The following is a 27,283-nucleotide window of genomic DNA, read 5'->3' on the forward strand; positions in this document are numbered from 1 at the left end:
ATATATTTTATACTAAATATATACAAAATATACAATACAAAAAAAAAAGTATAAATATATAGTAACATTTATATTTTATTTTTCTTTCATTTTTTTTTTTTTTCCCACCATAGGGAGGGCTAGGATAAATGACTTTTCTTATTTTCTTACTTTTTGTGTAGTGTCATGTAGCTTGTTTCCTGATGATAACCTCAATACAGAGGTGGAAACGTCAAGTATTGCTTTCTTAATTAGAAGTAAAGTAATTACTCCATACTCCAACACATGTGGTTTTGTCTCAATAAATTATTATTATTATATGGGCACCTCCATAGAATCCGAAGACTTATTGCAGGAGACCCAATCTATCATACCTCTCCTTGAACCCATTAATAGAAAAAAGCACTCACAAGTGACTGTGGCAACCCATTTCACTCATTCACCACTCTCCAAGCAAAATATCTAGTTCTCATATCCCTACTGACAACACCTTTATTCAACTTTCAGGGATGACCCCTTGTTCTGGTCCCTCTAGCCAAATGTTGAAACATTTACCTTACATCTATCCTATAAAACCCTTTAAGCAACATAAATATTTCTATCATATGCCCTCTTTTTCTCCTGTCAATCAATTTCTGCAATCCACAACCCTTCAATCTATCTTCATAGGGACATTCACCATCTTGGTCACTTGCCTCTAAATCCTCTCCACCACTTCTTCACTATGACGTGAATGTTAGCGTAGGCATATGAAAGAAAGTGTTGCTTTCTGTGTTCGAGACACAGAGAGAGAGAGATTATTATTTTCAAGCATGTGATCATAACTTTCTTTCATCTTAGTTTGGGCACTACCCCACAGAGTGTTGTGATGTAAGTGTAATATGAAATCATCAAGATCATCCTGAGAGAGATCTGCAGCAGTAGGTAAGTAGATACATCATATCATTATAAGAGATATGATTAAGAGTAAGATGGCAAATGCCTATACATCTGTATTAAGTGGGACTTGCTTGAAGGGGTATAGACTGTTCATTCACGAAGATGGCAACTCCTATGTGTGCAGGTCCAATCCCCGTCATGTTGTTACGAATGATGGCTATATTTAACAATGCCGGATCATCACTGGACTTCAAGTATGCTTCCTGTAGGCAAAAGCATACTGGTTTATACTTCTGAAAGAAAGAGCCTTGATGTTGTTGATGTTTGAGAGAATCTTCATGTTTTCATCAGTTTCTGATGTGGTCATCTTGATTCCCATATTGTGAGGTCTTTTCAAAAATTGGTCTTGGATTTATTTCTTTTTAAAGAACTAGATAGCCAGTGTCCATTTCTTCTTCCTCGGGAAATATCCAAGATGTCATCAAAATTAGATTCCTTCTAGGACACAAGATATGTTAACCTCCCTACCAGCCAGGACGTATTTATATACGTCCAGCAAAACCTGGATATGACGCATACTATCTGTTGAAAGAACATGGATAAGAAGTGCAAGTCAGCCATCATCTCCACTTCAAGGTGTGATAATCCTTCACACAGAGGAGAACACTTAACTAGTGTTCATAGCTCTGTTTCAGTTACCTACAGCAAGAAACACAGTTCCTTGTTAAATGATGAATACTTAAAATCTTAGTTATATTAGATTAAATACCTACAAATTATTTTTATTATTTTTTTCTAAAAAATTAAAACAATGAGCCCCATATGTTCCAAATTAAGTTGTTTATTTTTTATTCATAATCATAGTTCAAAGAATGTTTCACAGATTGCATGAAGGTCGCACTTTTACGATTCTGCTTTATATAGAACAATACAAAAATTGTTAATCATTTAAGTATAAAGAGCTAATAAGCTTCATTTCGGCAATGAAAACATTACTTAAATTAAGGGGATATTAAATCCCACATAGTTTTAAAACCGAATAAGAAACTCAAAGATTGGAATCAGAGAGTTTCTTGCCGAATATAGTCAACTATAAAGTATCGGCGACACTAGCGTTAGCCAATGCAAGTGATCCTAGTACGTAGTACAATACCGGGCAACTCGTTGCAAAGGTGGGGGAAGTTCAGATCGCTATTCTTAGGTATTTTCCATAATGTAAAAACACATTTCCTAGGAAATGTATGCTGTTATTACATTATGGAGGGAGGTCACTACCCAGACCGGTTTCAGCCTTTTTTGAGGCTTCATCAGTGAGTAGCTAGACATAATACCAAAGTGTATAGCGAAAAGAACTTATGTACTCTGCGAACGAGTTTTCCAAACAGGTGCAACCATTAAGTTACTTAAGTATAAAGAGCTAATAAGCTTCATTTCGGCAATGAAAACATTAAAATATAGCGATCTGAACTTCCCCCACCTTTGCAACGAGTTGCCCGGTATTGTACTACGTACTAGGATCACTTGCATTGGCTAACGCTAGTGTCGCCGATACTTTATAGTTGACTATATTCAGCAAGAAACTCTCCGATTCCAATCTTTGAGTTTCTTATTCGGTTTTAAAACTATGTGGGATTTAATATCCCCTTAATTTAAGTAATGTTTTCATTGCTGAAATGAAGCTTATTAGCTCTTTATACTTAAGTAACTTAATGGTTGCACCTGTTTGGAAAACTCGTTCGCAGAGTACATAAGTTCTTTTCACTATACACTTTGGTATTATGTCTAGCTACTCACTGATGAAGCCTCAAAAAAGGCTGAAACCGGTCTGGGTAGTGACCTCCCTCCATAATGTAATAACAGCATACATTTCCTAGGAAATGTGTTTTTACATTATGGAAAATACCTAAGAATAGCGATCTGAACTTCCCCCACCTTTGCAACGAGTTGCCCGGTATTGTACTACGTACTAGGATCACTTGCATTGGCTAACGCTAGTGTCGCCGATACTTTATAGTCGACTATATTCGGCAAGAAACTCTCTGATTCCAATCTTTGAGTTTCTTATTCGGTTTTAAAACTATGTGGGATTTAATATCCCCTTAATTTAAGTATTGTTAATCATATCACAAAATGTATAATCTTTAAAACACAATCTGCAGTTATTATTATTAAGAGAGACTTCCAGGGAGTCTGGGACTCATCGAGGGAGGCCATATATTACACGCACAAGCTATCATACTTATTCTAGAATTCATTCATACTGCTTGCACTCACAACATCCAATGGCAATCTATTCCAATCATGCACCACCCTATGAGAAAAAAATTTAGTCTCATCCCCCCTCTTCTTAGAGGCATTCATTCTCAGCTTCCAATGATGCCTTCTTGTCCTTTCCCCACCCACCATAAATTGAAAAATTCCAAAACTGAATCACCCCTGTTTCTCCGCTTTGCTAGTGTCTGCAGTCTCCAAATTCTGAAAATGTCTTGATAATCAGTATTCCACAATCCTGGTATCATTTTTAACACTCTCCTTTATACCCTCTCCACTATATCAGAATCACAATGGAAACCAGGAGACCAGACCTGCACACAATAGTCCAAGTGGGATAAAGCATTGTAATTATCTTGTTTCAGGATTGCTTAATATTTGTTTCAGCATTGCAGTTATCTTTTGAGTTGCATTTGCAATCTTTGGTACATGGTCCCTGAACTTCAACTTCCTATCTACTAACACCCCAAGATCCTTATCTTCATCAGTTCCTTCTAGCATAATCCCATCATAATAATATGACATTGGATATCTAATCACACTGAAGTGTATGAATTTACATTCACTAACAGTGAACTGAGATTCATTTTCCCATTCCCACAATGGGAAAATGAATCTCACAATGGGCCTATTCAAATCATTCTGCAAGTTCTGCATATCAGCAGCATTCCTGATCCCTACCTATCTTTGCACCATGGGCAAATAGTTGTATGTCACCCATCAAAGTCTTCCCAATATCATTAATGTACAGATTGAATAACAGTGGACCAAGCACTGATACTTGTAGTACACCACTGGTTACCTTAAATCTTGCAGACTCACATCCTCCCCCCCCGTATATCACTTGATACCTGACAGTCAGCCATACACTAATATTCTATAACCCAAACCCAAATTCTCCAATTTATGCAACAGTCTACCATGCTGTATTCTGTCAAATGCCTTAGCAAAATTCAAAAATATCAAGGTAAATCCATTTCCCTTGTCTAGTTTAATGCTAACATTGTTATAGAATGTAAGCAAGTTGCTAAAACATGGCATTCCCTCAGTAAACCCATGTTACTCATTCTCATTGCAAAGTAGAGATCCACTGTCAAGCTATTTCTGAATGAGAGCCCTAACCAATTTTTCAAAAATCTTAATCCCCCCCCAAGATAGTAAGTGGCCAATAATTGGCCATTCAGTATCTCAGGATTTTCCCTGTTCTGAGACTCAAATTATATACTCTGGTCAAAGAAATACCCAGTTTAGCTGAACACTCTTTTAGCACCTGTGTTGATATCCCAGCAGTCCCTATTGTTGAATTCTTATTCAGTTTGTGCGACAGCTCTAAAACCTCCTCTTCATACACCTGAGTTTCTTCATTCAGTGAAGAGGTAGCAGTAAATTCAATGTTGCATACACCAGATTGATAGCTTTTAAGCAAAATGGACACTCATTAGATGAACAACCTCTTCTGCATCTGTCACCCTCACACCACCAGCATTTAGAAGAGTTATTCTTTCATATTCATTCTTTCTTTTACTTGCAGCATATCAATAGAATTCTTGTGGGTTGTCTTTAGCACATAGAGCCAGTTTCTATTCATACTCAGACTTTGCTTTCCATACAATTGTAACTATTCTAGCCTGCCACTTATAATCTTCATAGCTAACATCATCCTTATGCACACGGTATTCCTTCCACATCATCCTTTTATTGCGAATCTCTTGCTTAATAAGATTACACATCCATTTGACTCCTATGCTATTTATTCTTCAAACTCTCAGATATTGCATCATTTAAGTATTTTTTAAATGCTTCCCATTCACTGTTGATATTCTTCTCATATGGCAACTGATATCATTCTGCTGACCTTAGTATATCCTTCAGTTGGTTATAATTTCCTGCTTTGTAGTTCAGCATGTAACCTTTTATGAATGGAACATTCATAAACTTAGTCACTTCCTAAGTGAGTACCCACATGATCACTGTCACCAACTGGAGGCAGAATAGTTACTTCTTTAACTGAAATACCCTCTGACAGTATAATCAAATCTACCACTCTTTGATCTCAAGTTCCTTCTGTTACATGTTGCTTTAAGAAGTTGTCCTGCAAAAGCTCAATAAATTCAGTTTTATTCTTCTCATAAGATTTTACTGCTACCCACCCAATCAGTATTGCATTTTTTCATCACTAGCAACCAATCAACCAGATCTGTAACAACACCTTATGGGGGATGTGAGAGTGACATTGATCTTGTTAGATTCCACCTCTCATCAAATGGCTTCAAATTCACTGCCACATGAAATACTGTTAGTAGTAGTAGTACTATAATCATAGGTCTCAACTCTAACTGGATTTAAGTCATCTGATATCATTAGCAGTACGCCCCCTCCTCTCTCATCTTTTCTATCCTTTCTAAAAATATCATACCTTTTACACTCAATACTAGTTAGTATGTATGTCTGATTGATTCTGATAGGCAGTTCTCACTAATGTCTGTCTCAGATAATTTCACCATCGTACATGTTATTAACTAATGATTGTGTAAACCTCAAGCCGATAGAGCCATTTGCTAGTTAGCTATTGCAAAAACAATAGAGATCTGTGTGTACTTTGGCGTAAAAATGTGTGATCGAAATTACATTGTTAATATCAAATTTTGTGTGGAAATCAGCAAAACTGCTATTGACATATGGTGTGGATGCTCAGAAAAAGTTGTGTTTTTGAGTGTCATAAGAGATTGAAAGATGGGCAAGAAAATGTGAACAACGACCCCAGAAGTGGGCAGCCAAAAACAAAAATGACAGATTCAAATGTGAACGAAGTGCAAGATTTGGTATGGTCTGACATATGATTAAGTGTGTGAGTAATGGCTAACAAACTGTAAATGAATTGAGAAACAGTCAAAGTAATTTTAACTAAAGAATTGGGTACTGCCATCCACTCCGTGTAGAATTTTCGTACGTAGTCTTTGAATGGTTTGTTGACTGATACATCCAAGGGCTATACATCCTTTTTCATTTCTTTTTTCATAAAGTAAAATCAGGGGTACAAAATATATGTGAAGGCGAGTTATATTTAAGTAAATACAGTAGATAAACACAAAAAACACATCTGCAATCATGACTGACAGTCTGGTCTTGCAAACCATGCGTTGAATACTACTCATAGGATCAACTCGAAAGAAAAAAAAAAAAAAAACACTATACTCCATCAGCAAATTTAAAAAAGAAAAACTTTTTACAATGTTCAGTGACCATCAGGAATCAACTGAATTTAAATAAATATGAATGCAAGAAACTTCCCAAAATATGGGAAAATTAATCCTCAGAGATCCCAATTTACAACTGAGGCCTCTAGTGTTAGTTTGTATTTCCTGAAGACATCTGTGACTGAGGCAAAATATTGGAAACAGAATTAAAATAGTTTTTTTAATCCTTTTCATACTCCATTAAACTCCAACATAATATTGTTAGATCCTGAATGGAGAAATTCTTGCAAAGAAATTGTTCATTCAGGATTTAACATGCAAAATCTAACTACTTAAGGAAATACCTGCACCAGCAGAAAATAAGGAAAACTTGTTTAATATATGTGAGAATATGTATTCCTTATATGTGATGTATTGAAATTTACTGCTGTCTAACGGAAAATCAAATTAGAGAATTTATGTCAAAATAGAGAATTTATATAAGAGAAATGTTGGCTTATTATTGGACTCATTAAGCTATCTAGTATACTGTAAATCACCAAACAGGTAATAAATAGCAGTCCAAAGGTCGCATGTGAAGCATAGCGCCGGAGGCAATGGCTTACGTGGAAGGTGATAGTAGCACGTTTTCCATGAAAACAGCAACCTAAGAGCAAAGGGAGACTAAGGAATCGACTAAAGGGCATAAATGATAAGGGTCGTGTGGAAAAGACCTAGCAAAAAAGGGGGCGCACAAGACGAGAATATAAGGTGATGCGCACCATATTGAGTCCCCATCTTTCTTTTTCCTGGTTCCTGCTTGGTGAGTTTTGATGGGTGGTTCGTGAGAGTGAAGAACGTAGGTGCTGCGATGTCAAACAGTGGGCCTTTTCCTGGAGATGCCTAAGAGATTTCACGTGAAGCCGTTCGTGAATTATCGGCCTTTGCAGAATCATGCCATCGCTGAATGTCCCATCGAAAGGAGCGGAGAAAGTCCCCTTAGACGTAGCAGAAACACGTTCATGTCTGGCAGTAGTTTCAAGGACGATGTAGCCATAACGCCAGGTGCAGAGACAGCCTAATCAGAAGGTAACCAGAACCAACATGTGGTAGCGACTAGACCTCTAGAAAGGACTCGGTAACGAAGAGAACTTTATTATATGTTTCGAAAGTATTAGAAGAAAGAAAATTGTGTGTAATTATAAGATGTGGACAATTTATTAGAGAACTTTAGTGAGAATACTTATTTGGAATAGCTAGTTTCCGATGAACAAAAGAACTGTTCGGAAGCTATTCTCATACTTGAGTATGACCGAGTTTGATAAGGAAATTAAGATTGCAGATAGCCTTTAATTGAGTAACACCAGAATGTATAATATGTAATTAATGAGTGCATGTGGAAAGGGATCATAAGTTTATGTGGTATTGTGTTTGCTTTCTACCTTATCTAGTTTGATTAATAATTTGGAAACTAACTAAGAGTGTTTGACTAACTTAGAATGTATTAACTTCCTTAGCATACACTTTATCTATTATGAAATTGAGATTTTTTTTGAATATGATTCATCTTAGTTGTACATGTCTTAAAATTCCAATAAACATGTTTTATTACTTATGCCTGAGTCATGCCTGATTAAGAGATCAAATTACCACTTATAAAATAGAACCTCAGTGGGAAGAATTTAGATGGTATATAAAGATAGATTACAGGTCATGACTGCCAGTACCAGAAATCTATGTGACCGTAACAAAGTACATAATGATGTGTGTATGCCTTAAGATCTAGGATTGTTTCCCTGAGCAAGAATCTCTTTTGTTATAGGATACTGGCTGGCACAGCATAATATAAATTTTGCCAGTATCTGAAAAGGAAATAACCCTAGATAAAAAAAAATCTCTTAGGCTAGACAGTAGAATAGATAATAGTGATTATTGAGATAATAAAGATAGAAAATTAGCAGAAAGCAACGACATAAGAATGGCGCAGCCGACAGGATGTGATTAGGGCCCCTAAAATTAAGGTTAATAGATCCATAATCACTTTAAGTTGGTTTTGACCTCATATCAGGAAGTCAGGCATTTATTGGGATTGTAGAAATTTCAGAGAAAGGTTCTATGTTAGATTGTAAGCTGAATGCAGCTATGTCTCTCCTGACAAGCTCAGAACTAAATGATTCTGAATTCTTCAGAACTATAAACCCTCAACAGATATTCCCTCAGTTTTCCGGAGAAGACACTGATGATGTGAGAACTTTCTTTGAATATACTGAGGAACTGAGGAAGATTGGCCGATGGAGCGACTTCCAACTACTAATTTTGCTATGTAGCAAGCTAGTTGGAAGGGCAAATAATTTCTTTTACTCCTCGCCAACTCTAAAGGAAACCCTGAATTACCAAAAGTTCAAAGAAATACTCATATCTCAGTTTTCGAAGGCAAGGAATGTAGGTCCGAATTTATGGAAACTCCAGAAAATGGTGCAGAAAGACAAGGAGAAGGTATCAGAATTTTACAATAGGTTGCTAACTCTTGCAAATACCCTGGGTGTCTCTGATGAAGACAAGCACCATCTGAACTGGGCAGTCTTACAGCACTTCAGGACAGGGCTTAGGCAAGAACTGAGGGAGATAGTGGTTGGCAAAAACATAACCAACTTAGAAGAATGCTATGCAGCCATGAAAGAGAGAGAACAGCTGCTCGGAGACATCTATCCCAGCCATAGTTGGGTCTGTTAATATAATTAAGGAAGAGAGAGACAGCAACAGGGATCAAGGCACTGTGAAGGAACATCCAGAAAAGAAGGCACAGAGACGAAGTGAAGAAAGTAGACTTGAGACAGTTTACCAGGTTGCTACTGGCAGTCCAAGTTTTAGTGAGGTTTGCTCATTAATAAAGCAAGAAGTGGAGAGATTGCAACAACCTATCATGGAACGTCTCAATGCTGTACTTAGTCAGTTGACAACAGCCTCCATGACAAACAAGGAGAATTCTGCCTTGCTAGATGAGAGAACCAATAATCTAATTCACAAGGAGGTTGAAAGGATGCTGAGACCACTACTCAACAAAATGGACACTATGATGCATAGCCTGATGGAGCTGTCGGCCAAGTACAATAGCAACTCTCCTTTGTCCTCAGATGGAGATAATGCAAGGGGTTACTACCCCAAGAGTCCCCAAGGTGTTACAACTGCAATAAGTTAGGACATATAGCCTGTAACTGCTTCAACAGACAAGGCAACTCAAAGGGAAAAATTCATTCAGAGGTCAAATCTCATGTTTGTAGCAAGCAAGAAAAAAAAAAAAAAAAAAGGGGGGGGGGGGAATCAGAGACAACCCAGAAATGTTGAAGGAAAGATCTGCGGGAGAAATTTCTGGGTGTTAGGGAGATAGAGCCCTATGTAAAAGGGAGGACAAAACTTCTGAGAAAACCCATTAAACTTTTGGGAATATTCCCCTCTACTACCCAAGCTACAAAGTCAGTGAGACTGAAAGTTAACCTGCCGGGATTTGGCATTTGCGTTTCGCACAATTTCATAGTTTTGCCAAGAAACTCTCCCCCTCATTTAAGACTAATCCTGGGAAATGACTTTTTAACTAAATACAGTTTCTCCTGTGATTATTCTAGAAGGGAGGCTTGTTTTCAAGGGAGGAAGAGAAATACAAGGGCTGGAAAGGGATTGCAAATTTATAATTTACACTAGCACACAGTTAATAACTAAATGCACTAAAATTTTACAGCCAACAGAACTGCATAACAACTGCACAGTCAAAAGGACTGCATAAAAAAAAAAAAAAAAAAAAAAAAATCAACAAGTGGCATTGAGGAAACTATTAAAAAGACTATACAGCAGTACTATCCTGTAACAGAATTTTTCCTTGATTTATTCTCCTCCCCCCAGTTCGACATTATGCATTTCCAAAACTAGATATGACATAGACCCGATCTGAATTATAAGGAAACTGTTTTCTTTTTTTTTGTCATACTGATGTAAGTGCATCAGTACTAACAACATCAAAATCATCAATAAAAGTACACCTGGCAAAGCTAACAGGAATGCATCAATAAAATTCATATGAAATTAGTATCACTAAGAGTCAGAAAGAGGTTGAGAAAGGAAAAGAAGAGGATGGATGTAAAGTTGAAGAAGCGATTATAGCAGAACAAAGTGACAGAGTGCAAAATGGTTGGGATGATAAAAATATAAATGAAAACTAGAGTCAGGATCTGAGAAACAGAGATGGTCAGAATGAAGAGAGAAGTGCACTATTGCAGAGAGAGTAAAGAGTGATTGTGTTGATGGGATGACCTCAAAGAGTGTAGAACTGTTATTCTTGTATACTAATGTATGGAGTATCAGAAATAAAGTGGCTGAGTTTGTAGCGATTGAATCAGTATGGCCAAAGATAATTGGCATAAGTGAAACTTGGCTGACTGCAGATGATATACTGTCAAGACTTGAAATGGTAGGATAGAGAATTTTCTGAAAGGATAGGAAGATCAAAAGAAAAGGGGGAGTATTGTTAATGGTAGCAGAGGAATTGTGTCCTTCAAGAGTGGAAAATAGTAGTATGTGTGAAGATTCTGAAGCTGTTTGGTGTGAAGTTGAAATCAATAGAATAGCATATCTAATAAGTTGCTCTTATAGGTCAAGGAATGTGGAGAGTATTGATTGTAAAATGTTTAGACAAATTAGTTGGGCAAGTAAAAGAAAGATGATCCTAATGGGAGATTTTAATTATAAGTATGTGGATTAGAAAGAAGAGACAGTGTATAGTAATAAGGAGAGTGAATTTTTTGAGCTTCTGCAGGGTAAATATCTAAAGCAGCATGTGATAGAAGCAACACAAGGTTTATCGGTGTTAAATTTGGTAATATCCTCACGGGATGTGATTGTGAATGAGGTATTGATTTGGAAGAAGACTGCAAAAGTTGATATCATGGAAGTCTATATGTGGAACTATATGGTGGATGATTATGAGAAGCTCTGTAGTAAACTAGCATCAATATACTGGGTTGATGAATTATGTAGAAGAGATGTTGACAGTGAATGGGAAATGATAAGGTAGTATCAACACATACCTCTGTACGAGATAGACTATCTCACCTTTAAATGAAAAGGCACATAAATATTCCTCTTGCCATGATAAGAAATTAAACTGATGATTAGACTAACAAGGGATTCAAACACAGAGCTATTTGTGCAGATTAGAATAATAGCTTTGTTATAACTAATTCACATTCTTTCCATTAAATAGTACCTGGATGTTTAAAGTAATCCTCAAAAGCATCTATCCAGAAGAACTTCATCACTTGTTCACCTTTCTCATTAGATGTCAATGGCAGAACCAGTGAATCTAATCTAACCTCAGGAACTGGCACATTTGGAAGCAACATCTGTGGACCATCCAAAACATCCTCAAAACTAAAAACACATCAAAATATTACATATTTACATAAACAATACAGCTATGTAAAATTGCTTTGACTATATTTAATAATAATAAAGAAATTTAATCCAACAACAATTTAGGAAGTATCAATGTCAAAATAGGCATTTTGACATGTTCTTCAAAATTAATCTGCTATTTGTCTATATAAGATCAATGAACTCACCTTTTCAGCTGAGAAGTTCTTATAAAGGTTCTTTGCATCCTAAGTGCAATTCAAATCTGGAAATATTTGGAAGGAAAAAAAAAAAAAAAAAAAAGCATGCCGATGACACAGAGCAATGTTTTCCAAACTTTCAATACCCATATATCCCTTTTAAAATTTCAGTAATAACACTGGTGGTCCCCTCTTAGAGAATATCAAGTTGGGAGTATTTATATTTCATTCAAATGAATAATTATAAAAGGTATTTCTTTTATAACAAAAGTCTAATAGAATTTTTTTTAAGTATTAAATACATTTTTAGTTATACTAATCCAACATATGTACAGTAGAAACAAAAATTATGCAACTTAAATTTTCAATAATAAAAAAATTTGATGAAATAACTGAAATTTAGAATTTGAACCTTTAATGCAATCAGTGAACCACATGGTTGCAAATGTATTATCAACTAAATACAACTATAATGGATGTCAGTCAATAGATGCAGGTTGTTTAAAACTTCCTTTAGATTTTTTAGTTACTGAAAAAATTATTATTTAATAGACCTCACACACTTTTCTTTGGCAATATGATGACAAGAATATAAATAAAAAAACATGCCTTGTACCCCCATAGATCCCTTGAGTACCGCTGGGGATAAGAATACCACGTTTTGGGAAACACTGATATACCGTAACCACGTTCATTATTTATTTTACTACCATATTTACTCAAATATAACTCACCCTCACGTATATCTCGCATCCCTGATTTTACTTTAAGAAAAAAGAAATTAAAAAGATTTGCATACAAAAAAAGTTTACAACTTTAAGAAATAGATAACGAATGTTATGGCAGTTTCAGATATTTTGGAATTCAGTTGAAGAAAATTGGCATTTCGACTCAACAATCATTGGCTTGCCTTTGTCGTCATGTCACACGATCTTTTAATACCACACCAATCGTATGCATAGAGATGGAAGCAACCAGTAAAGAAAATGTGGGAATGAGAGCATTGACTTCTGCTCAACCTTGGATTGCACGGGGATGGATTAAGAGACTATCATTAGAACTGTTGTGCAACTGGATTTTGGGAGCTTGCAATATGATTTTGACAGAAATAATTAATTTAATTACAGAAACATTGTCACTAAAAGCTTCAAATATATCGAATAATAAAGGTGAGTAGTCGACGTGTAAATAACGTTGATAATTAAAATTTAAATACATTCATTTTATAAATGTGAGCATTTATAAATTATAATGAATACTGAGGATTTAATTATAAACGTTAATTAAGTTTTTTCCTGAAAAACTTTATTTTCTGAAAATCCCTGCATATATTTCATGCCAGGATTTTTAACTTTAATTTTGAGGAAAAAAGTTTGAGTTATATTCGAATTTGAATTGTATATGGCTGCAACACGTTAGATATTTTTGCAATCTGTTTCAAAAGTGAAACACATCCTAACCTCATCAAGTCTGGTTGCAGTTAATTTACCAAAGATAAGGGGAGACAATCATTCTAAAACAATATTTGGCTTAACTTCTCCGAATTAACCATCTTCCAACCACCTCAGTTGACTTCTTTGAATTGTTTCTATTAGAAGTCAATGCAAGCTTTCTTCAGGAATGTCTGTATTAGGAACATAATCATCCCACATGCATTCTAGTAGTCATTAAAACATGTTGTTCCAAAACTACTGATGATATTAATTGCATGTTGAATAATACTGTTTTCCCATGTCTGGGAACCATATGCAAATATGGCTTCACTAGTGGTTTAGTATACAGATGAAATTTTTGTTTTTCATAGACGAGTTTAGATTTTCAGACATTAGTTAGGCTTTTATGGAAGTGAAGTGTTTTTTTTTTTTATATATATATATATATATATAAGAGTATAGATACAGAAATCAGGGTACTAAAATCTTTTGCTTCTTTGTAATGGAATCATTCAGTTTAATTAGCATTTCATTCTTCTTCAGGACTTTAGTTTTACTGCTGTTGACTATCAACCTAATCAATGTTTTTCCCACATTATCTGGATCTAGGCAGTCTATAAATCATCTGCAAAGCAGAGGGTTCAGTCTGTTGAATCTTAATATTGAAAGTTATTTCATACACATTTCCTGTGAACTAAAATGAAGTCAAGGGTAATAATAAAAAAAAAAGATATGATGGCAAAAAGTCTCCCCAAAGAGCTCCATCGAAAACAGGAAAATTCTTGGTCATCTGTCCATTAACCATTACTTGAGTATTGTAATTCTGGTATGGTTCTATTGCTTTAATTAATTTCAAGGATTTGCATGCCACAATAACTGAAAATTTTAAACATCCTTTTTCTACAGAATGAACTGAAGGCTTTGGAGAATGGAATTATATGCTTAGGATTAAAGATTTTCAGCTTTTGCTCCTTCTGGCAGCCCTCTAAGACAGTGGGATGTGTTGGAAAGTACTTCTGTTTTCAAGAATTTGTGAGAAGAAGTGTTACATATGATTCAATCAGTAAATTCAATAAATTATTTGTTATGGTGTGTTGTTAATACTGTCAAGCAATGCTATAAAATACCAGTTACAAACTCCATATAAGCCAATATTTAAACTAGCTTCCTTCTTCTGCAATCCCAAACGTGAAGCCAAATTATCAGTATATTGAGTGACAATCTGCAGTGAAATGGAAGAAAGAAAGAACACCAAAACTGTACACAGATATAATTATCAATAATATGGACAAAGTGGAATGATGAGCTGTGGGCTCAACAGTAAAATGGAGAATAACTCTTATTCTGAGAAGACTTTGCTTCAAAAGTGATAGGTAATTGAGAATTAGCTTATGATCTACAGAACACTCATAATTTCAACAAAAGTGGACGTGAAAATAGCCTTGTATAGGTAGTCGTCAATATAGATGGGCTTTTCCTGAGGACTGTCCATAAATCGAAATGTAAGATGAATTAGCCTGTGAAATTGATAGCAACTAATGTTAAGTGTGAAAAGGGAAAATTTTAAATAAATTGTTCATGGTAACTGACAAAAATAAATTAAGAAAATCGTACAATTAAAACATAACTTTAAAATAATCTAAAACATTTATAATAGTGAATTTCAACAATCCAGATAATTTAAAATGTTCTTTAATGCAAGCATAACGATTGCATTCACAGTCAACGTAGCCAGCTTAAAGTCATGATACACTTGCAATGCCTTGTTCCCTTTATAATTCATAATGATATTTAATTTCATCTCAAGATCAATCTTATTATGTTTATAAGTGGGTGTACTGTTCACTTGGTTTTTTACTTCCATTATTTAACCCTATAAAACACAGTACAATAAATAAAAGATGGAAATACCATAGCTATCTGCTAACTGCTACAGCAAATGAATCTGTCATTGGTTAGAAGATCTAGCATATCTTCCAACTGCTGGGGACTGCTTGTACTGAACTGGGAGGGTGTCATTCTCTGCTTAAATAAATTAATGGAAGAGAGGTGGGGAAGCCATCTTTTACTACACCCAGTGAGCAGTAAGAATAACACATTTCTTGAAAATCTGTGGTGAACTGAATTTTACTCTCAGTTTATCGATGAAAATGCCTCATTTACTATACACAAAATATTGGATTTAAGATATTTTAATACACACACACACACCAAATAAAGCCAACCCCACCTTCCCGCAATATGGCCTGTTTCCACAAATGAGGATTCTGGTGAGGCAAATACTGCTGGCTAATAAGCATAGCTTCTCTGATAACTTTCATTACCTGATGAAATACCACCATTTTTACTGGAGGCATGAAGCAGCTGATGCCATCTTGCAACTCCATAGCAGGGTCTCTGGGTTGCTGCCCCTTCCCTTTCTTCATAGATGCATGTATAACCTTGCTTGACATGACCTTGCTAGGCAGCCTGCACCTCCTCCAATAATGGATACAGCAATATAGCTGGCTAGATAGCACACATGATCAAATCTGTTTCAGGAGGTTCCCTAACTAGGTGAGAAATAATCCTGCTGCTTCTTATCCAGCAAGATTGTGCCTGAAAGGAGATCAAGTACAACATTACAGGAAAGACTGTTGAAGCCATGCTTGGACTGAAATCTGGACATTCCTTGTATGGAAGTCAGGGTCACAAGTCATTCATGTGTAATGCATACATTCAAGGCTCCAGAAATTCATTTGATCACTCAGCACAGGTGAGTTATCAAAGATTAGTGCATGAACTTTCAACCTCGTTCTAAATGCATTCAAAATATATTATTTCCTCCGTATAACTTACACTTTTGTTGCAACATAGCAATTGATAACTTTTAAATGTTTTTTTTTTCTATTTGAAAGACTTCATAAATATCTACTATCAAGTTCAAAAAATCCCCCCCCCTCATTTCTTTCACAGCAGTATTATAGTTTTCTTTTCACTCTATGCATGCTCTGCTACACATCATGCTTCCGATTTTCATTTCAGTCATGAAGCGAGACAAACAAGCAACCATGTGTTGAGGTTGTGGTGCTTTCTTTGAAAACATTAAATCTCGCACGTTTCAACTGCACGAGAAAACCTAAGTTTTCCATATCGTGAATAAATAAATGAACAGTTATCACTTTTAATAAATAAATTTTAGAATCAAATCAATGTATTCATTTCGTTCAATATAAACCATACACAAACCATCAACACCCAACTTCTATGACACCTTCAAGACTCTCATCTAATAAATGATAGACAGCATGGATTCTGTCAGGGGATCTACTAACCTATGTCATTCATCTCTGGACAAACACCATGGAAAGGTTTGGCGAATATCAAATGGTTGCCCTTGATTTTTTCATGGCTTCTGACCAAGTCTGGCACAAAGGTGTATTAAGTAAACTCCCATCATTCAGTATGCCCAATGACTTCTGCAATTGGATAGCTAACTTTCTGACTGGACACTCACTTCAAGTGACGGTGAATGACTCCTTATCTTCCAACTATGCAACTAATGCTGGATTCCCACAAGGCTCTGTTCTTTCATCTGCCCTCTTCCTTCTATATGTAAACAATCTACTCCAGCTGACTTCCAACCCAGTACACAGTTTTGCTGATGACAGCATATTGCACTCCAGAAGGGGATTTGTGTTTTTCATGTCACAAACCTGGCAAAGGTTTGTCACATGAAAAACACAAATCACCACAACCTGTAGAACTCTAACCTCTACTACCCTTAAATTCTGAATTTCAAAACAAAATTTGGGACAACTTTAACCTCAAATCTCTCTCTCTCTGGGCATAAGCATATCACAAAAATTTCCTCTTCTGCATCCAAAAAATTCTTGTATTACATTCCAAATGGCTAACCCTATACAAATCGCAAATCTGCCTGGCCATTGAATACTTCTCTCACATCTGGGGTAGTGCCCCTAAGAGCTCCCTAAATACACAGAATTCTATACTGAAAAGGCTGGCCTGTTTGGCTAAGTAGTTAGTGTACCCACTCTCCAACAACAGGTTGTGGCTTTAAATCCTACTACTGGCATGGATGTTTGTGACTGTTTTTAGGTGAGAGATGAATTTCAGACCCCAGTGTGAGACCACCACCACCACCACTTATTACTGGCCTGAAATGGCTTGAGAAAGTTCAATGTTTGGTCTCTACAGAAGGGTTTCAGGACTATGCAAAAATAAATTTAAAAAATTAGAAAAAAATTAGAAAATGGAAAAAAAATTCTTAATCCAGCCACAGTACAAATAACCTTTCATGGAAGGGACACACACACACAAAGCTCGGACTCACCTGAAATTGCTCCTGCTTTTACCTTGCTTCTGTGCGGTATTGAACAGAAAAACTGGATGTATCCAGTATCGACTGATAGCTCGTACAGTAATCTATCTAACAGGAGTCACTTACTCTATAGTTTCATAGTTCTAAGCATGTATGACTGAAATTTTATTCCATCTTTTTGAACTGAATACTGCTGTCGTCAGACTATCTATTGTTCAGCTATCTCAAAGACAACGTCCCGGTCATAATAGGATTAGCTGCTACAGTAAGGGCTAACACCTCCCCCACTTCCCAACTGCTGCCGCTGGGAGGTACAAAGGACATAAGAAACAATCCTCTGAAGCCTAATTCAATGGAAGATTTACTTCTAGGAACAAGCAGAAAAACTGTAAGTACACTATCTTAAACTTTGTATCTTAGAAAGCATAGCAGTTCAATAGGAAAGCTATAACACACAACTTTAAGTAACATTAAGAAGGCAGCATGGGGAGAATTAGAGTTTGAAAAAGCCCTAGATCTGCTGGGTAATGTTGCCAAAGTAAGCGGCATTCTAAGAAATGATTTTAAAAAGGACATACTAACTGCAGTGAGCAAACTAACGAAGGTATTTAATAAAATGAAATATGCAACTAATGTATCGATAGAACACAAATAACCAGGGACAGGCTAACTTAGCTCAGCCTACTCAGCTATACTCACAAGTCGTTAAAAAAAAAAAAAAAAAAAAAAGACGAATCCGAAAACAATCCTTGCTATAAATTAATAGTAAAACATATACCTAAACTAAACAGCAAAGAAACCAAAAATCTTATAAAAGAAAAAATAGACCCAAGAAAAATAAAAAGTATTAATAATGGAGGAGTGTTAATTGAATCCAAAGAAAAGACTGATACAGACTTGCTACATAATGAAATATCTAAGGAATGCAAAGACATGTTAGTAGCAAATCCCAGTAAGAAACATCTTCCAAGGTTCTGATAATATATGATATTCCCAGTGAAAATGATACGAACAACGCAATAGATTCAATCCACATGCAGAACGAAGAACTCTTCATCGGCGACACAAAGATGACACAGAAATTTATCATGACAAATAAAAAAGGGAACAAAAGAAACCTGATTATAGAAGCTGATCCAACGGTGAAGACCAAACTGCTGAAAACTGGTGTTAAAATGCTATGGAGAATTTGCCATTATGCAGACTATGTAAGCATTCTGAGATGCTTTAACTGCAATAAATTTCACCGTCATACATGAGACTGCAGGGAAAAAACCACCTGTCCATTCTGCTCTAAAGAACATAAGTTCAGCGAGTGCCCACGAAATAAGTCCGAGATGAATTGTATAAATTGCCAAAATCAAACAAGCATACAAAACCAAAAACGACTGCAAACACATGGCACTAAGCAAAGACTGCCCGACATACAACTACTACAGACAGCTCAAAATTCAAAACATAGATTATGGAAAGCAATAATAAAGCTTGTAGAAACAGCACTACTTTCCTGGCATCTCTTCAAATAAATCTACAACGCTCTATCAAGGTGGTCAATAACTTAACAGAACTCATAAATAGAAAAAATATGGGACTGGCATTAATACAAAACCCTACAACATCAACAACAAAATATGCAGCTTTCCAAGAAATTATAAAATATTTTCCAAAGGATCTGAAAGAAAGAGAGCTGCAATACTCGTGGTCAACCCTGAAGTTGAAGTAATATTAATTTCTCAGCACAGCAATGAGGACTCGGTACTTATTGAAATTAAGTACAGAGGAATTAAAACTTTTCCTGCAAGTATGTATCTAAACTATCACACTGACATATCACACTGACTTAGAAAAAATGGACAACATCGTGGATTTTACCATCAACCATTTTTGTAAATAGGCTTATACGTTGGTAACAGACGACTATTAAATTATTTAAGGAATTTATAACGTATACTGGAATATTAATTAAAAGAAACTTTAATAAATCCTCCTATATTTCGGCAATGTCATATTGCCATCTTCATGGGAACATACAAATATGACACGTGCACACAGGCACTACAAAAAGCAAACGAAGCAGAAGAGAAAAAACTACTGTTGTTCCAAGAGTACTAAAGGTGCCCCTTAGTGAGCTATATTGGGTTGTCTTGGCTGTTGGGCTGAAGTTCTCAAGATGTAAGCTTTCCAAATTTGGGGCAGTCTCATGCACCCAAATATGTTGGGGTTTGGAAAGTTTTTTAGAGCTGAGGCTGATTCCATGAACAACTTTCATATTTAAATTTGCTGCAGTGCATTAAAGTGGCTTTCTTCCAATGTATTCTGTGGCAGGCATCCAGAGTATGGTCTGCAAGCCCAGAGTGGCTGTATTGGTGAAAAACGCTAGGAACAACAGTAATTTTCTCTCTTCTGCTTCATTTGCTTTTTGTAGTGCCTGCATGCATGTGTCATAGTTGTATGTTCAATGTGACATTGCCGAAATATAGGAGGTATTATTAAAATTTATTTTAATTAATATTCCAGTATACGTTGTAAATTCCTTAAATAATTTAATAATCATTTACCATCAACCACGGCTTAATTATGGGAATAGATAGCAACGCCAATTCGGTTTTATGGTTTAACGAGAATACAAACAATAGAGGTAAAAATTTGGAAGAGTTCATAGCATCAAACTCCTTACACATACTAAACGACGACAGTAACACTATCATTTGAGAATACCAGAGGAAGCAGCTTCATTGATCTGACACTGGCAATGGAAATGCGAAGAAGAGGAAAGCTGTTCTGATCATCGCATATTAAGTTTTAATATCAATAATAAAAATATACAAGGAATATATAACACAAACCATCGCATTAACATCAAGTACTTCACCAATAAAACCAATCTAGAGATATTTGCTAAAGTATTAAAAACCGTGTTGTTCTGAGATTAGGAATAAAAATTCCTAATCTCAAAACATCACTTTAATGGGATCAGCAAACAACAGCTCAGCTTAGACAAGAACCTAGCCATCTGGGCATCAGAACAAACCGATATAGACTTCCTTACTTATGTGCTTTCATCAGGTCTGAAAAAATCCAGTGACCAAACACTCAGAATGACCAAGAAGCTAAAAATCGAAGGAAGAAAATCAGTACCTTGGTGGAATGCCGAATTAACACTCCTAAGAAAATGTGTTAACTCACTCGGATGATTATATCAAAGAACATACAATAACCAAGATTTAAGAGAGAGCAGAAGACAGAACTACTATAAAGCCAAATACATCTATCAGTCCAAAATTACAAATGCAAAAACAGAATCATGGAAAAAATTCTGTACTATTTCAACCATATCGAATCCTTAGAATTGCATATATAAATTAGCAGCAAACAAGAATAAGTCAACATCTTTATTATCAACCATTAAGAAAACAGATGGCACCTACGCTAAAAACTTAGCAGAAACCACAGCTATTGTTATCAACAAGTTTATTCCAGATGACGATAAATCAACAGACGAAGAAATCCACAAAACCTACAAAGAATGAAAACAGACATAGATACTCCTAACGACGACTTATTTACAACTAAAGAAATCGAATTTTTCATGTAGTACTATCATATCCTGTACACCCCCTTGAGGGGTACATGGCAGGAATTTGATGATGATGATGAAGAAATCGAGTCAGTATTAAGATCAATGGATCCAAGTAAAACTCCTGGAGAGGATGGAATAACCAGCACTAAGAGAATTTGTTGAATTCCCCGAATTCATAACAACAGTTTACAACGAATGCCTAAAAAAGAGGATGATTTCCTTTAAAATTGAAACGTTCTAAAATTATATCCATAATAAAACCAGGAAAATAAACATCTGACAAAATTAGCAAATACAGACCAATTAATCTCATAAACTTGATGGTAAGGTGCTAGAAAACATCTGATAAACTGAATAATGCACTATCTCTACTCAAAAAAACCTATTAAGTAGCAATCAATATGCATTTAGACCTCAATCTAGCACAGTAGATGCAATTATGGAGGTAAAAGAGTTCACAGAAAACAGTTTACAGCAAAAAAAAAAGACATATTACTGATTTCACCCGACGAACAAGGCGCTTTCGATGCTGCATGGTGGCCAGCCATAATCAATCAATTAAGAGATTTAAAATGTCCAAAAAACTTACTCGATCTCAAAAAATTATTTTACAGACAGAAGAGCAACCATGCTATTAAAAACCACAGCTGTAACGAAAAAAGTCAAACGAGGCTGCCTTCAAGGCTCCTGCTGTGGACCAGGCTTCAGGAACATCCAGTATGACTCGCTATTAAGCCTTCCCTTCACTATTGAAACAAAAGTCAAAGCTTTTGCCCATGATGCGATGATAATGATTCAGGGACACGAAGGCTTACAAATAGAAGTAAGGGCCAACAAAGAACTCTTTAAAATTGCAGAGTGGGCATGCGAGAAGAAAGTTACATTCAATAGCAGCAAGTCTAAAGTGCTTCACATCGCATGTAAAAAACCTGTTACAGTCTTCCTAAACGGAGAAGTTCTCGAGGTAGCCAGTGAGCTAAAATACCTAGGGGTAATAATAGATGAAAGATTTACCTTCAACAAGCACATCTCATATGTTGCCGAAAAAAGCTTACAAATTGTAAACCTTCTAGCAAAGCCGGCAAGGATTAAGTGGGGATTAGGCCAACAAGCACTGCAAACAATATATACAGGAGCTATACTACCATTAATATCTTATGCTGCACCTGCCTGGAAACATTCACAAAAATCAAAGAAAAATCGACAAAAGCTAAATAGAGTTCAACGCCTTATAGCCATATGTATAATTAAAGGATACAGGAAAATATCTTTTGAAGCAGCTTGTGTTATTGCAGCTCTAACACTGATCTGCCTGAAAATACAAGAATTATCTCTAATATACGAAGTCACTTCCGGAAAATATAACGAAAATTCTAACATTGATCCAAATTGCTACGAATGTCCGCTTCACTACAGTAAGTGGCCTCAACCAGCAAAGAAAATAAATATTAAGGAGAAGGAAAGCTCTGAAAGTGACGAATTTCATATATATACACTGCCGGAAGCAAAATTGGAGGGAATGTCAGCTGTTCTTTCGTTGCATATAACAGGCAGTCCAATATACAAGAATGCTGCTCTAGACTGCATCCTCTCTGTTCCAACAACCATGCAAAACAACTTGCTATATTTCATTCACTTATATATCTCCAGGAATTAGAAGTCAACACCTCTCATCAAAAGATAGCAACAATTTACAGTGACAGCATAAAAAACCAGAACAACCATATAGTGTTAATAGAACAGACAAGAAAGCTGGTTTGGAATCTCACTCTATCGGGATGGGAACTCAAGTTCTGCTGGATGAACGCACATACTGGGGTTGCAAGAAACGAGAGAGCGGATGGCTAAAGAAGTGGCTAGAAACAAGTTATCAAAAGTACTCAAAATCTGCTATAAAAACACTTGGCAGAAGAAAGAAGCCTAGACTTGTGGGAAGAAGAATGGAAAACAAAAAAAGGATCATCAACAAAAGAATTCTTTCCTAGCATCAGAAGCAGACTCCGGCTGAAAAAACACGCCATTTCTTCAGGTTTAACCATGCTACTAACGGGACATGGAAAACTAAGACACTACTTACACAGATTCCATATCATGGAATTACCATCATGTATTTGTAGTTCACAACTTCAACAGACTGTTGACCACATACTTTACGACTGGACTCCATACAGATGCCCCTAATGCAACGTCATTACTTCTGGAGACAAGTGGCCAGTGTCAAAACAGAAACTTATCGAAAAGTATTACTCAGAACTAATTAAATTTGCGAATAAGATCAACTACCAGTCGTTGTAAAGTAACATAAATTACTGATATTGTATGAATTATATAGTGTAAATATATGTAAAAATATAAATATGAATGTAAAAGTCGAAATATGTACATATAGATGTAAAAATGTAAATATGAATATTAATACAAAATTGGAAATGTAAATATGAATACTGATACAAAATTGGAAATGTAAATGTTAAATCAGTACTTGGAAACTACATGTAATATATGCATTGGAGCATGTAGGAATAAATTACTTCCTGGTAGGGTAGGAGGGAAATGCAAACACAAACACACACACACACACACACACAAAAAAAAAAAATTGGTTGATGATCTCTCTCTCACTAATACATTCCACTCACTTTCATAGTTTCACAGAGGCGTTCAAGTTTCCACTGTCTGTTATATAAAGATATTACTTTCTTTTTGTATTAATACTTCTGTGGCTGTTGCTGTTCAGTCCCCATCCTCTATCGATTCCATCCAAACATCAAACACATGCAGCAGCCAATCAACCTCTCACAGTTCAACTCCAAACCCACAGGACAAATTTCTCCTTCATTGCTAACCTCTGAAACAGTCTAACATCTCATGCATTTACTTAGGAATACAATACACAGTTTTTCAAGTCAAATGGAAACTTAGGAGAGGGTGAAGTTTATCCTTAGGTGAGCGGATCAGAGTTGTAGTTTAACATGAGGTTCGAATGTAGTGAGAAGGCCGTGTTTCATCAGTACATTGGCTATCTTTTCTGATGTGCCTCTGACATAGGGAATAGAAATGGTAGTGTTGTGTTCCTATATATTAAGGGAGAGAGGAGTAATGGGGCTATGGAGTATTTTATCTATTTTGTAGGGATTGTAGCTATTGGCCAAGAACGTATAGCGCAGATATTTCAGTTCTGTGGACAGAGTTGTATCATTAGAACAAATGGCTCTGGCTCAGTGTAAGTGTTTTTAAAATGCCATAACTGTTGAACTGGATGATGATGTGATTGTTTATGTAGGTACCTTCCTCTCTCTCTCTCTCTCTCTCTCTGTGTGTGTGTGTGTGTGTGTGTGTGCGCGCGTGTGCGTGTTGGCTTTCTGTAAATGGAAAAATATAGTGATCCATCTGGAAGGCAGGGGACTAATGTGTCAAGAAATGGTAAACAGTTATTTGATTATTTTTACTGTGACATAGATTTCAGGGTGTTGGCTGTTTAGGTAGGTGACAACAGCATCCAAAATGTCTTGTCCATGGGACCAAATGGCAAACATATCATCTACATAGCATAACCACAGTGGCCTGTATGTAGCTGTGGTAAGTACTTTGTTTTCAAAGTGTTCCATGTAAAAGTTTGCTAAAGAGGGTGTGAGAGGGGGAACCCATAGCAGTACCATTAATCTGTTTGCAGATTTTTCCTCTCCATGTAAAGTAACCTACATATACAGTAAATTTGAACAATTCAGAGATATCAGGGGGGAAATTTAGTCTTAATCAAATCAAGGGTGTCTATTAGTGGTACATTGGTAAATAAAGAGGTGACATATGAGCTAACCATTATGTCTGAATTTTTAAGGATGTCATTTACTAGTGTTTTGAAATGGACTGAATTTTTTACAAAAGTAGGGGAGTTGCCAGTAGGGGGGGGGCAAGTGACTTGGCTAAATGTTGGGCCAGTTTATACGTGGGACTATCTATGTTATCAACTATGGGGCATAGAAGGATATTAGGTTTGTGGATTTTTGGTGATCCATACATACGCCGCGGTTTACCATGAACTGGGTTAATTTTTTTTGACGATTTCTTTTGGCCAGGAAGTCACTTTTTTCAGTAATTTTCAGACTTTTTTCTTTTGAAACAGTGGGATCACGATCCATAATTTGGTACATAGAATCATCACATAGGAGATGTTGCATTTTTCTTTTATAATCTTGATTCGTAATAACTGATCTGCTCACCTAAGGATAAACTTCACCCTCTAGCACACCCTGTGGTGTATGAAGTTCCCTGTGACTGTGATTTCGCCTACTATGAGCAAACAGGAAGATCAGTTAACATCTGCCTGGAAGAACATAAAAAATATATTTGCTACTATTACTATGACAAGTCAGGACTAGCAGACCACACGTTGGATAACCCTTCACATAGGATTAGATGGAAGAAAACAAATGTGCTATTTAGAAGCTGTTATAGATATGAAAGATTATTTTTTTGAGTCAGCCATGGCTTTGAAGAATTCTCCTAACCTAAACAAATATGGTTGCATTATTTTGCAAAAAATTTGGGAGACTGTTATTGTAAGAGCAACTTCCACATAGCTGTAATGTTTTTTTTTTTTTTTTTTTTTTAATAACATTAGAGGGCACCAAAAATAGGACTTTAGATCTTTTGTCCATTACAATTACACCTGGTCGTCCACTTACGACCTATGTGACTTACGATCACAAAAAAAAAAAATAATAATAATAATAAATTAATGAATAAATTAATCAAAAATCAGGCAGCTGCGCGTACGATAACTATCTCTCAATCTCTCATATACACTCAGTCGCTTTCAAGCATCTGTTGCATGTGGTGTATTAATTAAAATTCTACTTCTACCTCAATCCAAGAACATGATCCTGATGATCCACAACCCAGCACAAGCAAAGGTTAAAAATTGATTTTGTAAATTTCATTTGTATTAATTTTTACATTAATTTTAGATTGTACTATTGTGTTTACAGTACAGTATGTACAGTATTATTTTTCACATTATGTACAATATACTAATTATAAATTTAAAAGATTATAAAAATAAATTATAAAGATGATAAAAAGTTAATATCATCTGTTAATAAATATATGGCCGACATATGACCAGATCGACTTACGACTTGTCAGCCAGAACGGAAGTCGATGACCAAGTGTATATTGTTTCACTTACTCACTGTCACATATACTAGCTGTGTCATGCTCTGATGATGATGATAATGATGATTTGAAAGTCAGCGAAATATAAGCAATTAATAAAACATCTTTTGCTAAAATTGTTCATCATATCATCATCATCAAATTCCTGCCATGTACCCTCAAGGGGTGTACAGGATATGATAGTACTACATGAAAAATGTACATCATTACTAACTTCCTATCTCCAGCTAAAATTGTTTGGTGTTGTCTTCTTCTTTATCTTCTTCTTTATACCCTCTTTTACCTTGCGGTGTCGAGGGGTCCATTAATCATCGGACCTCAATCCATTTACAGGATAAGGTGGTCAAGCCCTATGCCCCGGTATATCCTATGGCCTGTAGTGTTAAGTTCTCAAGGCCAATTTGCCTGCTTTTTGCGGGATGAAAAACCCCAGAATAAACTGGGGAAAAAACCCTGCTGTCCACGCCCAAGACTGGCTAACTTGGCTATGGCTGAGGAAGATCCTTCAGCTCCTCACGTCACCGATGGGAATCGAACCTAGGACACTCCTTCCCCAGGCATATGGTTGCGAAGTGCATAGTCACTAGGCTAACCGCGCGGACTATTTGCACACTCAAAAAGAATTAAAATAGCATTTAATACTTCCTATATTTCGTCCTAGTCACTAGGACATCTACGGGGATTACAAAAACAATTAATGTAACATACACACAAAAACTTATAATACTAAGCCCAACCACGTGGGTGACACTAAAGTCCTATCTAGGTGGAGCACCCTCTAAGGGCAGTAGTAGGTGGCCTGGAATGTAAGGTGGGACCTCTTGTGATGAGTGTTTCCCAAGACGTAAAATAAGTAATGAATAACC

The 27,283-nt window shown here is 36.0% G+C and overlaps 1 protein-coding gene across 4 annotated transcripts in view; it reads right to left on the reverse strand.

Annotated features, from left to right (window-relative positions):
* Positions 1–27,283, reverse strand: part of PolA1 (DNA polymerase alpha catalytic subunit) — a 561,406-nt gene that overhangs the window by 361,267 nt on the left and 172,856 nt on the right. For all 4 annotated transcript variants that reach the window (XM_090402430.1, XM_090402431.1, XM_090402428.1 and 1 more), the window contains exon 9: positions 11,563–11,726. In XM_090402430.1, the coding sequence (XP_090258556.1) occupies positions 11,563–11,726 (164 nt within the window). The remainder of the gene's footprint in view (positions 1–11,562; positions 11,727–27,283) is intronic.

The sequence above is a fragment of the Typopeltis vanoorti genome, chromosome 13 (genome assembly GCF_054136105.1).
Source record: "Typopeltis vanoorti isolate ZY-2024b chromosome 13, IOZ_Tvanoo_1.0, whole genome shotgun sequence".
Lineage (NCBI taxonomy): Eukaryota > Metazoa > Arthropoda > Arachnida > Uropygi > Thelyphonidae > Typopeltis > Typopeltis vanoorti.